The 12,766-nt window shown below is 35.3% G+C and overlaps 1 protein-coding gene across 8 annotated transcripts in view; it reads left to right on the plus strand.

The window, feature by feature from the left end:
• CDH18 (cadherin 18) overlaps positions 1–12,766 on the plus strand; it is a 488,064-nt gene that overhangs the window by 436,585 nt on the left and 38,713 nt on the right. For all 8 annotated transcript variants that reach the window (XM_036020243.1, XM_028511442.2, XM_036020244.1 and 5 more), the window contains one exon: positions 9,686–9,807. In XM_036020243.1, coding sequence (XP_035876136.1) covers positions 9,686–9,807 — 122 coding nt within the window. The remainder of the gene's footprint in view (positions 1–9,685; positions 9,808–12,766) is intronic.

Genomic DNA, 12,766 nt, shown 5'->3' on the forward strand with positions numbered 1-12,766 from the left:
CATGACAGTTGTACTTCCGTAGGAGCCAAAGTCTTGAGATGACACATTATTCATTCATCTGGTGAATCTGAAAGAGTCTACTGCCACCAGAGCTCACAAATTAAACAATAACAACTGCATATGATTGCATTTATATGAACATTTGCCTCAGTTCTGTGTCATTCCTGCTTTATTCTGATTGCACACATCACTCAGTCCAGACACCAGTGTTTCATGCTCCTTGTTAATTAAACCTTGCTTGGGTGTGCCTTTCAATTTTCTGGCAAACGTGGTCCAAGATGAAGATGCACAAATTTCAAATTTAGTCCAATTATTAGTTTCAGGTGATGGAAATTAAATTTAGATTTCACGAACTTATTCCTTGTTGCCTCGTAAACTGAGATTAATTTTTGTCAGCAGCTGCATCTAACAACACAAAGTTCTGTTACTGAAGAGAAGGTGGCTTGAGGTTCCTTCAGCTTCTGTACGGTACTTTGCCATTGCCAGCATGCTTATTTTGTTACATGAAATTTGCCTTCCACAAATTTGTTCATATTAAGCAATTTCCCTTAGCAGACAAAGCAGCCTCATCAACACATTTTCCTTAGCACACAAAGAAATTGATACTGTTTTAAGCATGATCAAAAGTAATAAAATAATTTTCTGACATGTTTATTCATATGTGTCCATGTTTTAGTAATTTTATGTAACATTACTAAGAAATAACCAAAAATAATTCAATTTCCTCCAAGGTAAAATAAGCTTATTGGCCCGTGTACCCGTACAATTCAAACGTAAGTCAGGATTTAGGCTTATTTTGATCCGGTGTCTATCTCCATTTTTCTGGGATTTTTCCTTTTTGTATTTCTTTTGAACTCATCCTTTGGTTTAGTGTTGCTTGTTACTATAGAGTAACAAGCAACAAGTACTATGCTAACTTATGACATCGTAACAGGATGAATGCCGCCTTAAACTGGGATAGACTCATTCACAACCAAGGTGAGATAAATTGTCACTTTGAATAATCACTAAAATGGTTGTTCCTATTAGGTCGTTTTTACATTTTTATTTACTATCTTTAAAAATTGTAATACATAAAGTGTGCCTATACTTTGATCAATTGTTATTGCAAACTGTGTGTGTTTATCCACATTGGCTCGAGAGCATCAGGGCGCATATTTTGTCCTCACGTGCCCTCGATTACATTCAAACTCCCTGGGTTCTACACATGAGAGAAGGGTTTGGCGAGGCAAGTACAATACCTGTACATTCTATTTTTGTTGTTATTTAGTTATTTACACAATGGGTTGATATATTTGAGGCCTTCCTTGTCACAGTATGCCCATATGAGTAAAAACATTCTGAAAGAATTAGAATAAATGTGTTTAGTCAAAAAAGAAAAAACTTGACTACCTGAAGCAATCATATACAACACTGCTAGATATTTATTTTATAGTTTTCCTCTGTCCTCAAATGTTTAATACCTGTCCCAATGCCCTTACATGAAGCAAATACCCTTGGTTCTCTAATGAATTAAAAAATAAGAAAAATCAGCAAAGTGTTTCCACAGTTTTCTGCCCTCGAGGTCTATGAATATAATTAACACTGCAGGCTGCAGGCTGCACAAACCCTCCTTCCCTCAGGTTGCTGTGAGTAAGTTCTCCACGCTGCCTTTCTGACAGCCTCTCCTGGGTGCCCTGCGTCCTGTCTTCTGTTGCTCACTCAGACACATCGACCTCTTTCCCGCATCTTCATTTTCTCTGCTCTGACACATAATTTTCAGTCCTTATAAACAGGCTTTCATCCCTGTCTGAAAATAAAATTAACTCTCAAAATCAAGAACTGAAAACCTACCTTGATCGAGTGTTTCCCTCTTAATCCAATTCTATTATTGTATATCCTTTTCCAAACACCCCTCACAGAAGTTGCCTACAGAGTCATGCACAGCTCAATGACGGGGATACATTCTGTGAAATTCATCCTTAGCAAGTTTTTTCTTTTTGTGAACATTACAGACAGCACTTACACAGACCTGGATAGTATAGGCTGCTATATACCCAGGCTACACAGTATGGCCCATTGCTCTCCAGGTGAGGAAAAATACATTTTTTCTCTACACTCCTAGATGCTTGTCTGCGACATCCCTGTAATAAAATATTAATAGGAGAAAAACAAACGTGTTTAATAACATGTATACCTCCTGCATACATGGAAGAGACCCAGGAAAACTGAGTAACTCACCTAACTGGCTGAGCCACCTTAAGTATCATCTCCATCTGAAGACAAAAGATGCTGGGGGCAGGGGAGTCAGTTTTGGGAGGTTACCCCCCCACCCTCGAGCACAGTACAGGAGAGTGATGATGTTGTGCAGATTTGCCTACTGGTCTCCTACTTTGCTAAGCGTTCTTAGACATAAGTCCATCCTGTCCCCGCCCATAGCCAGGGGGATACTCTTACAACTGGAGATTTTCCTTGCAAATGTAAATTGTTCTTTTACAAAAGGTAACATTTACTACTTAGTTTTCAGGTCTTTTCTAAAGTCTGCTGTTTCTTAAAACTTACCCATGAGAATAAATAAATAACTATATTTTAAGCCAAATAGACATACTTTGGGTACACCCTATTCCACTGCAGCCCCTGGGCTGCAAATGTGTGTGCCATTTTCGTGTACTCAGTCCTATCCAGGGGTGTGCAAACTTTTGGTCTCCCTGCACCACCTTGGAAGAAAAGCTGTCTTGGTCCACACATGAAATACATTTCAACACATAATCACACACTCAAAAAATCCCATAATGTTTTAGGTAAATTTACGGTTTTGTGTTGGGCTGCATTCGCAGCCATCCTGGGCTGCAGGTTGGACACCCCTGCATGTAGGCAGTTGGAACACAGTGTTACCGCATTTGTGTAACGCATTGTGCTACATTAGGGCAGCTGTGTCACTAGGCAGTCGGGCTTTCTCAGCTCTGCGAGGCCTTCATGTGAACCTATGCAGCTCCTCTTCAACCCAAGTGCTGTCACAGAGCGCCTGATGTATTCCCAGTCTGCACAGTCTTGCACCATGCTCTCTAAAGTCCGCTCCAAAAACACTCGTTTTCACTGCTTCCCCAAAATTGCTTTTGTTTTCTACATTGCAAAATCTAAAGTATAACTTTCATTCCACCATTTGTTCAACAAAGCAGCACCATTTGGCAAAACTGACAATTCCTTCAAGAAATAGGTTCTTTCAGTGGCTTAATGACACAATATTCGCTAGATTCTCTTCATCCCTCACCGGTTCCTCAGCGTGCTGGTTCATAAGTCTCTCTCTCTCCACTCACTGAATTGTGAAGCATGCTAATTTTCAGACCCTAGACCTGCCTGGAGAATTTGTCTAAGTAATCTCATTTAAGGCTAATGGATTTCTATAACGTTTATACATAGATAACGCTCAAACTTAAACCTACAGAACTTGGTGACTTTTCCCTCGAATTTCACATTAGCCACCCTAATATCTCCTCCTGAAGGTCTCAAGCTCAGAATGTGCCAAGTAAATATTTTCCTTAAAATCCACATTTCCTCTAAATGTGCTCCTCCAGAGATCTTACCCGTCTCAGTGATGATGGCAATAGTCTTCAGATTCCTCATGTAAATCACTCAGAATCCTCTTCAGCACCATTTTGTCTCTTAAGCGCCACAATCAATTTTTTCAGGAAACTCTGTCAGCTGTACTTTAAAAGGCATTCATAAATCTTGTACAATTTCCACTGCTCCAATTCTTGTCCAAACAACCATCACCTCCACTGGAGTATCTGCTGTAGCTTCTTTTATAGTTGTTTAAACTTAACACTAGCCTACTTTAACCTATTACCCAGAGAACTGCTAGAGTGTTCTTTTTAAAATCATAAGTAATACCAATGCAGTCTCTTTCAAGTGAGATAAAACACTTGCAAATAAATTAAGCTTACAAAACACAACACTCACAATGAGCAAACCAAGCTAAAACACATATATCCTGCCAAACAAAGAGTAAAGGTAAAGAGCATCTTGTTTTTGCTTTAGTTCTTGTGTATGAATCTGAACATATTTTAGGTTATTTTTATGAATATAGACTGTTTTGGCTTTTGTACTTTTCTCATCACATATACTTCTCTGTTTTTAATCCTATGTACATAAAGGTTTTGATTTATGTCTCAATTATTATTTTATTATCAGTAAAGTCCTTACATTATTTTAGTAGGTAATGATGTATAATATTTAAGGATACTGAATCAGGGGTTAGGCTGTATCGAAAAAAATTTTTCCTATTTATTACAAGCAGCATGGAAAATTATTTAACAAAAAATATTATGTAATTTCTCATTTTTAACAAAGGATTTCAATGAAGATTAAATGAAGTGTCTTAACCCAGTATCTGCCACATGGTGATATAGTAAATGTCAGCTCTTCTCATTATCATAAATATGGCTACAACATGTGCTAAATTAATATTGGTCATGACTTAATGTATCTTCAGAAACTGAGAGACAAAACTACAGTTTGGATACCACTAGAAAACTGTACACATGAAAAAGTTGGGAATACATTTTTTATAAAGTATTGAATGTAATGATAAAATCTTGTAACATCTATGTAGACATTGAGAAAATAATTTAACAAACTACTGTTAAAATACATTCATTAAACTAACTCTCTTAACTATGATTTATTTCATGTAAAATTTACTTACTTGATGGCCACAATCAACTATATGCTACTAATAATGAATAGGATACTCTCAAGGATGCACATATGTTTTATTCCCCTTAACTATTAAGGGTTTTTTTTTTTAAATTGGATAATATCAAAAAGCACTGAAATGTACAAATCTTGTTACATTTCAATGGGTTTTACAAATACACATTCTCTGTGTAATTACCTCGCTAGCCAGGTGGAGGATGTTTTCATAGCCTCAGAGGGTTCTCCTTGACTGTCAATACCCTTACACTTTACCCTCAATGATAACAATATTGTCATTTTTGCCACTTCTAGAATGTCATATGAATGCAATTACAAAGCAATGTGATTTGGGGCAGACAGTAAATATAATTTGGGCTGCTTTTGAACAACAAAAATTTTTACATTTATTCACGTTATTAGTAACAGTGGTTCCTTGTTTATAATTAATATTACATTATAGATATATTATTACTTATTTGTTAGTTTTCTTATTGATGAGTCTTTTACTTATTTTCTGCTTAGGTCTATTATTTGTACAGCTGCAGAAAATATTTGTACATAGATATGTCTGTGGATATATGTTTTGATTTTTCTGGATAAATACTTAAAAAAGTTGAATGTTTTCATCACAAAACATGTATATACTCAGCTTTATAAGCAGAAAACACTAGAATACATGCAGTTAGGCCCCAAGTGGCTACAAAACTATAGTGTGTTTGTAATTGTACAAGGCATATAAAATAAGGCTGATTCAACATGGGAAGAGACCATCTCCATCTAGAAAGAATGATTTTCTTGTTGCCCATGTATAGATTGGGTGCAAGGCTTATCAGTTCCAGTGGACAGCATGAGCAAGACAGGTGGGCAGTGAGAAGGTGGTGGGTGAAAATACTTAGAACTTCGTTGTTTTTTGTAGTCCTTCCTAAAGATGTAGTTTTTCCAGAATCCTCTTCTACAAAATGTTTGTTTGTTTGTTTGTTTATTTCTGATGCATGAAGGTTACTTCTAACCCTGCCTGCTCAGAAAAGGAGCAGAGAACTGTTTACTACGTAGGGGGGAAATTACAGCTCCTATTGCCAATGTTATAATGTTCTTGCCTCAGACTTTTAGAACAGATTGCTTTCAACTTCTTTTAAAAGGTGAGCGAATACCTGGTTTGGAAATATTGGGTTGGCCAAAAAGTTCATTTAGCTTTTCCCATAGAAGACACGTTTTTCATTTTCTGCAATAACTTTATGAGTTTGGATTTTTGAATGTCGACTATCTCCTACTTGGTATAACATTGACTGTTCTCAATTTATGTCTCAATTTCATCGCTATCAACTTCAGCTGGTTTACTGGGCCATGGAGCCACAACATCCAATGAGAAACCTCCAGCACAAAACTTTGCAAACCACTTTTCACATGTTTGAGCACCTTCTCTATACACTGCACAAATCTCTTTTTTGTTGTTGCATTTCAGTTGCATTTTTATTTTTCTTGAAACAATGAAGCATACCATGCTGAAAATGCTGCGTACTTTCTTCTGCCTTCATTGCTAAAATGACTACACAAATTGACCAATATTGATTTTTTTTAATGTACACTGATATGATAGCTGTCATGATACAGTCTAACACAATTGTTTCAAATCAAGTTAAAGACAACTAAGTGCTACTAGAGCCATGTTATGGAATAAAACCAAATAAAACTTTTGGCCAATGCAATGTAAAAAATGATGAAAAAAAAATTATGGACGATAGTTACAACAGAAGAGATGTATTTATATTGTGGCAATAGTAAAACATGAGGAGTTAGTGATAATCTTGGCTTTGTCAAGATAATAATTTAAACTCAGTCAATATCAATTATTAATTTACAAAATGGAAATTCAGACTGAATATCCTCTTTTAGTTTTAAAACATTAGAAATAAAGTGTGGTGGACTCCGGCCAGCAGAGTCCGCCTATTGTGGCTGAAAGAGAAAATAAATGCACAGGTGACAGCAATCCTGTGGAGAAAAAGTGGATGGCACAGCTACTCTCTCAAGGGGAGAGTGTCTTTGAATGCGTTGGCCACTCCCTCCAGAAGAGAATGCCCTGACCCTTGCCTAGACAGGCTTTTATTGTTTTTCTTGGGTCTTACATCAGAGAAAGATTTATTATCTATTACACAGAATATTATTGTCTACATTTTAGATACAATCAAGGAAATGAAAATAACATGCAGACGGGAATGGCAATGAGCTGATTAGCTCTGTCCTTGGGAGAATTCACATAGGCTTTGGAAATTACTTTGAAGATAGATAATACACGTTTGTTGTTTTAGACCAGAGTGATGGGGTTTTAGCAAGAGCAAGCCGTAACAGTCAGTATGCATTTTCTAGGCCTGATTCCCATGGGAAAACTCAGTTTGAAGGTCTGGCTCCTGCCCACCACTTCACTTCTGTAGGTTTTCCATACAGAGCTGAGTCACATTTGCCAGACCGAAACAAACAGGTCCCCTACAATAAAGATCAAGTAATGGTCACTAGTAGCCCGTTGAAAAGCTGTAGTCATGCATTGTCTTTATAATAAGATGTCAGTATATGTAAGTAAATACTTAAGCGAGCATGTAGTTAATTTTAATTCCATAAAATGTTTATCTTTATAATATTAAAATGTTAACATAATGTATAAGCATCTTTTATTGTATGTAAACAAACAAGTTAATGCTAATATTATTATAAATGATGCTAGTACAAAAATGTTACTTTTAAGATGGTTTATATCTTTTCTGTATATTTAGTACAGTACTGATATTCAGTATGACAAAGATTTTCAAAGCAATGTTTTAATACATTGTTATACTTCAGAAATACTGTTTAAGAACATCATTCTCATTAACACGTTGTTTAGTTTGCATTTGTTTGCAGCTTTAAAAAATTTACTGTGCTTGGATACAGTTTTCTGAGACATTTCTGAAAAATATATTTTTATTGCCATTTTGTTTCTAAAATTGATCTATTCCATGGTCATATTTTTATTTGGTTATTTTCCCTATAGTATAAATATACCATAGTTATTGTAATTATCCATACCCTTTTTCAGACATTTGTATTTTTCTGTTGTTGTTTGTTCCATTATTTGTCCTGGTAGTCTATGTGTTCAAGAATTTCCCTATAGTATAAGCCAGAGAAATTGCTGGATACTGTGCCTGAGCATTGTGAACCATACAAATTATATTTGTGTTACTTTAATTAATAAGCATTCCCATTGGTCTCTATCCAATCCAGCATTTGGGACAACTTTGTCAAACTTCTTAACATTGTATCACTCTGTTCAGTGTTAAATGGTAACTTATTTAGATTAATTTGCATTTTTAAAACTACTAATGATGTAGAAATTTTTTTCATGTGTTTCTTTGTAGTTTACCTAATCTGTTAAATGCTATTAATATTACCCATTTTTATATTCTGCTGGCTCCTTTTCTCATATTGATTTAATTCATTGTGTTATATATTGTAGATACCAATTCTTTGTTAGCAGGCACATTTACTCATTTTGTGAATTTTCTCCTCTTTGTGGCATATTTGGAGGAACTGAAAAATACCATACTTGAATGTAATCAATTTTATCAGTGCTTCCTTTGTGATTAGTGCATTTTGTGGTTTGAAAGTTTTCACTTATCTTAATGTATTATAAACTACAGTTTTTCCAAATTATGTCTAGTTCTACCTTGGTCATTTAATTCTGTATAAGTATTTAAATTATACTTTTGTGTATAGTGTAAGTATGGCCATTTTATAATGATGATGATGATGATATAGATGACAAGTTTTACTAAAACCATTTTTTCATCAATCCTAATTTCCCCACCAACCTGAAATAACATTCTTACTATATATTAAATTTCTGTGTATAGTGAATCTGTGGTTGGTTCTTTTCCATGTCTGTCTCGACCTTTGACACTAGCATGTCGTCTTAAGTTCTAATACTGCATATGACTCGATAGATGGTAAAGTAAGTATCCTTTTTTGTGCTTCTTCATACAAGTCTGGGTAATCTTTGTGCTTACAAATCTTAGCATCAGCTTTCAATTTCTGTGAATAATTTTCTTTGGGTTTGTATTAGATTGCATTGAATGTACACATTAATTTGGACAGGCTAGCTTGATTTATGATTTGGCTCAACTTCTTTAGATTGTTAAATTCAGTAAAGTGTTCTGCATATAAGTTTTGTATATGCTTTGTTAGATGAATTCCTAGGTTTCTTATAGCTCTGTTCCTTTACTCCTGTTCATTTTTCATCATTAAGAACCATGTATGTTGTAGTTTTATTTGTCGCTGTTTGTTTAAAGTTTTCTTAATCATTTTGAGGGGGCACATTTTTATCCCTACCTTGCTAAGATTTTTGTGTTGTTTTTTGCTTTGTTCTGTTTTGTTTAAAATATATGGATATTGCATTTCATTTCATCGTTTTTCTGTGATTGAGGTAGTTTTTCAGTATTGAGGTAATTGTCTTGTGTTTTTTCTCCTTATTTCAATTCATTAACTTTGTGATTAACTTTTATGCTTTTTAATTTTTTCCCATAAGAAGTAAATGATTCTTTGTGTGAATACCTTGACTTTCTATTTTTGCCAAGTTTATTTATATTTGAAACCTTAAACTTTTTAAAGCTTATGTGATTATTTTTTACCAACTGCTGTGCTTTTCTTAGATTAGTGATAAAATGGATGGTTCATCCCATAGACTCTGACAGCATACAATGAATTCTGACAACCTTCTCCCACTCCAGTTCTGAATAACATGTAATTTCCTTGATATGACAAAAAATACCATTTTAGCATTCGTGTCATGCCTTGGTGTTCATTTTTCATCTTTCTCTAAGTTAATGAATTTAGCAAAGAGTGCCATCATAAAGTTGTCTTTTGCCAAAAGTCCTGCCACAGCATATGGAGCTAGTGACAAGCTGCGGCATTAAGGAGGTTTGTTTTAAACCAAGCCTCTAAAGTGTGCGTGGAAATATTCAATGCATCCCTGTGTATTTTGCAGACAATCCTGGTTTGCTGAGCCATGTCACAGTGGGTATTAAAATTCTGGATGTCAATGACAATCCGCCTGAACTTGCCAGGGAATATGATATTGTCGTCTGTGAAAATTCTAAACCCGGCCAGGTAAGTTAACTGTTCACTTCCTCTCATTTGAATCGGAAAAAGGTCACCTTTATTCTTATTACTCTTTTTCTTTACATTTTTATTGAATTCATTGGTTAATAAAATCATATGGCTTTCAGGTATGCAGCTCTATAACACATCATCTGTACCTGGTATTGTGTGTTCTCCACCCCAAGTCTTAGGTATACTTCTCAAAACCCCTTTGCTATTTTTGTGCTCAGTGAAAATAATTTTTAAAAGCTTTATTTTAAGGACCAAATAGATTTTTTGAGAATCATAAGAAATACGTTTTCTCCAGGTCCCAACTGTAATTCAAAAACTAACTCACTCATGCATGCTTTCATTATGCCAATTATACTGAATGCTTTGCGCGTAGCCTGGTAGTAAATGAGGAGGCAACACTGAACTCCCCTGTGCTGGCGGAGCTTTGAGACTAGATTGCAGAGAAGGGACTGGCTCATCTATTTTGGAGGGCATGAGCGAGTGACATGTGTAACCAGTGTATGATCCTGATAAAAAGAGATTATTAAATTTTACAATGGGAAGAGTGTGTATGTATTAAGAAGGTAGGAGAGAAAAAGGATAGAAGACCTTGAAAATGGGACATGAGTCTCGGTATATCATGGCACCTAGTTAGTTAAAGGAGTATGGAAATTCTGAAGGAAGGCCAGGGTGGCTGAGGCACAAAGAACAAGAGGGAGCTTGGAAAGGAAGTGCATTTATTTCTCTTCTCTGCTGCATGACAAATTACACAAATTTAGCAACCTAAAACACTTACCAGCTCGTAGTTTACATAGGTCACACATGTGCTCATAATTTAGCTGAGTCTTTGCAGAGGTCTCCCAATCTCCCAAGACCATAATCAAAGTGTCAGTCAGGACTGCGTGTTTACCTGGGGCTTAGAAACCTCTTCCAAGCCTACATGGTTGTTGGCAACATGTAGTTACTTTCATCCATAGACCTGAGAGCTTCAGGATTTTCCTCAGCTCTTCAAGGTTCCTGAGAATTCTGAGATGCCACCCACAGTTTCTCGCTATATGGGTTTTCGAAATGTGGACATTTACTTCACCAAACAAGTAAGAAATGTTTCTCCAGTAAAGACTCTGCTAACAAACAGCTTTATAGAATGTTATATCATCAGGAGAATGATGTATTGATATTTTTGCCATATTTCATTGGTCAGCAAGCAGCAAGAATTAGGTTACACCCACACCTAAGAGGAAGAGATTACATCAAGCCGTGCATCCCATAAGAATCCCCTTACCGTCTCTCTGTCGCAGATGAATCTGGAGATGCAAAAACAGTATAGGCCCCATTGGGCCTGGATAGTTCCTTTCATTGACGTTGGTAAACCGGAATGAAGAAATCGCCCTAAAACACTTTAAATTATGTTGAAGCTTGTGATGACATTATAATCCTGAGAAACATTATCTTATGTATTATTATCTCATGTGTATGAGTAACAATTAATAGTGGCTCATTAGAGTAATGATTGTGTTTTAAATACTGTGATTGTGAGGAGGTATTTATGAATACACAAATGGATTTTTTTTTACATAAAATTTTCTCATATTCATTGTCTTTGAAAAGTTAGATAATGTGAATGTGGATACAGTTGATGAAAATTATATTTTAAAGTCTTTACAAGTTATTAAGATTATCACTTTAGGTACTTAAGAATTGTCCTACATCATCATTTTAAAAGCAGTAAAGAATTGTATGGTACAGATATGTAATGATTTACTTACTAAATCTTATTTTAAGTGTGTCAGAAATGGATGCATATGTCCTAAATTTATTTTCTGGACATACATTATAAAAGCATAATTTATGAGAAAAGTCTTCAAAAATTCAAATAAAATTTAGATTTAAAAATCTAAAACCATGGCACTGGATGGACTTGGAGAACATTATGCTAAGTGAAATAAGCCAGTCAGAGAAAGACAAATACCATATGATCTCACTCATATGTGAACAAACTGAACTGTCCAGCAAAATTGAGACAGAGGTCATGAAGAGCAGGCTGACAGCTAAGGGGGGTGGTTGGGAGGTGGAGGGACTGAGCAAAAAGTACAAAGGGCCCACAGACACAGACAACAGTGTGGGGATTGTGGAGGGGGATATAAAGGGACTAGAAGGTAATGGGAAAAAGTACAATAAAAAATAAAGGTTAAAAAAATAAAAACACAGTAACTGAATATGGGATTCCAGTTCTTCATAGTAACAGTAGATTAGCCTATAGCTGAAGACAAAATAAGTTAATTGGAAAATAGATCAGAATGAAAGGTCAAAAAGATAAAAAAATGTAAATGAAAATATAAAAGACATGGGAAATGCAGGTGTAACATAGATGTTATTCAATTATCTGAGGAATTTTAAAGAAAAAAATTGGACAGAAGTAATACTTGAGGAGATAATGTTTGAATATTTTTCATACTGATGATAATTGTTATGTCAAATATTTAATAAGAATAAGAAAAAAATAATAAAAACACTAAGTGATTGACCATAAGATAACATTACCTAAATGCCTTGAGATAAAATTTTTAAAAAGAGTAAAAGAAAAAAATATAATTTTAGGGGAAAAAGATTTAGCACTCGGCAAACACTTTTGAGACTTAAAATCAAAATCAATGCATTAAAACTTGATAAACTGAAGTTGATCAAAAGCAAAACACATTTTTTTTTGTTTTTCCCACAAAGCACAGAGTGGGGAGGGATTTTTGCAAACCACAGCCACCTTTGTGAGGTGTGTCACTGAAGCTGTGGACCCACGATGCCGAGCCCTTACTCTCGAATCAGCTGATGCTTCTGCTGTTCATGTGAACATTGCCCCCAAGACATTGGCCTGTGACTTGGACTTTTTGTTATTGACTTCTAATATTGTCTACTTCTTGTTCAGATGAACATTTCTTCAGGCAATCTCCTTACATGAAAGGCCATTCCATTTTCTTATTAG

The sequence above is a fragment of the Phyllostomus discolor genome, chromosome 3 (assembly GCF_004126475.2).
Source record: "Phyllostomus discolor isolate MPI-MPIP mPhyDis1 chromosome 3, mPhyDis1.pri.v3, whole genome shotgun sequence".
In the NCBI taxonomy this organism is placed as follows: Eukaryota; Metazoa; Chordata; class Mammalia; order Chiroptera; family Phyllostomidae; genus Phyllostomus; species Phyllostomus discolor.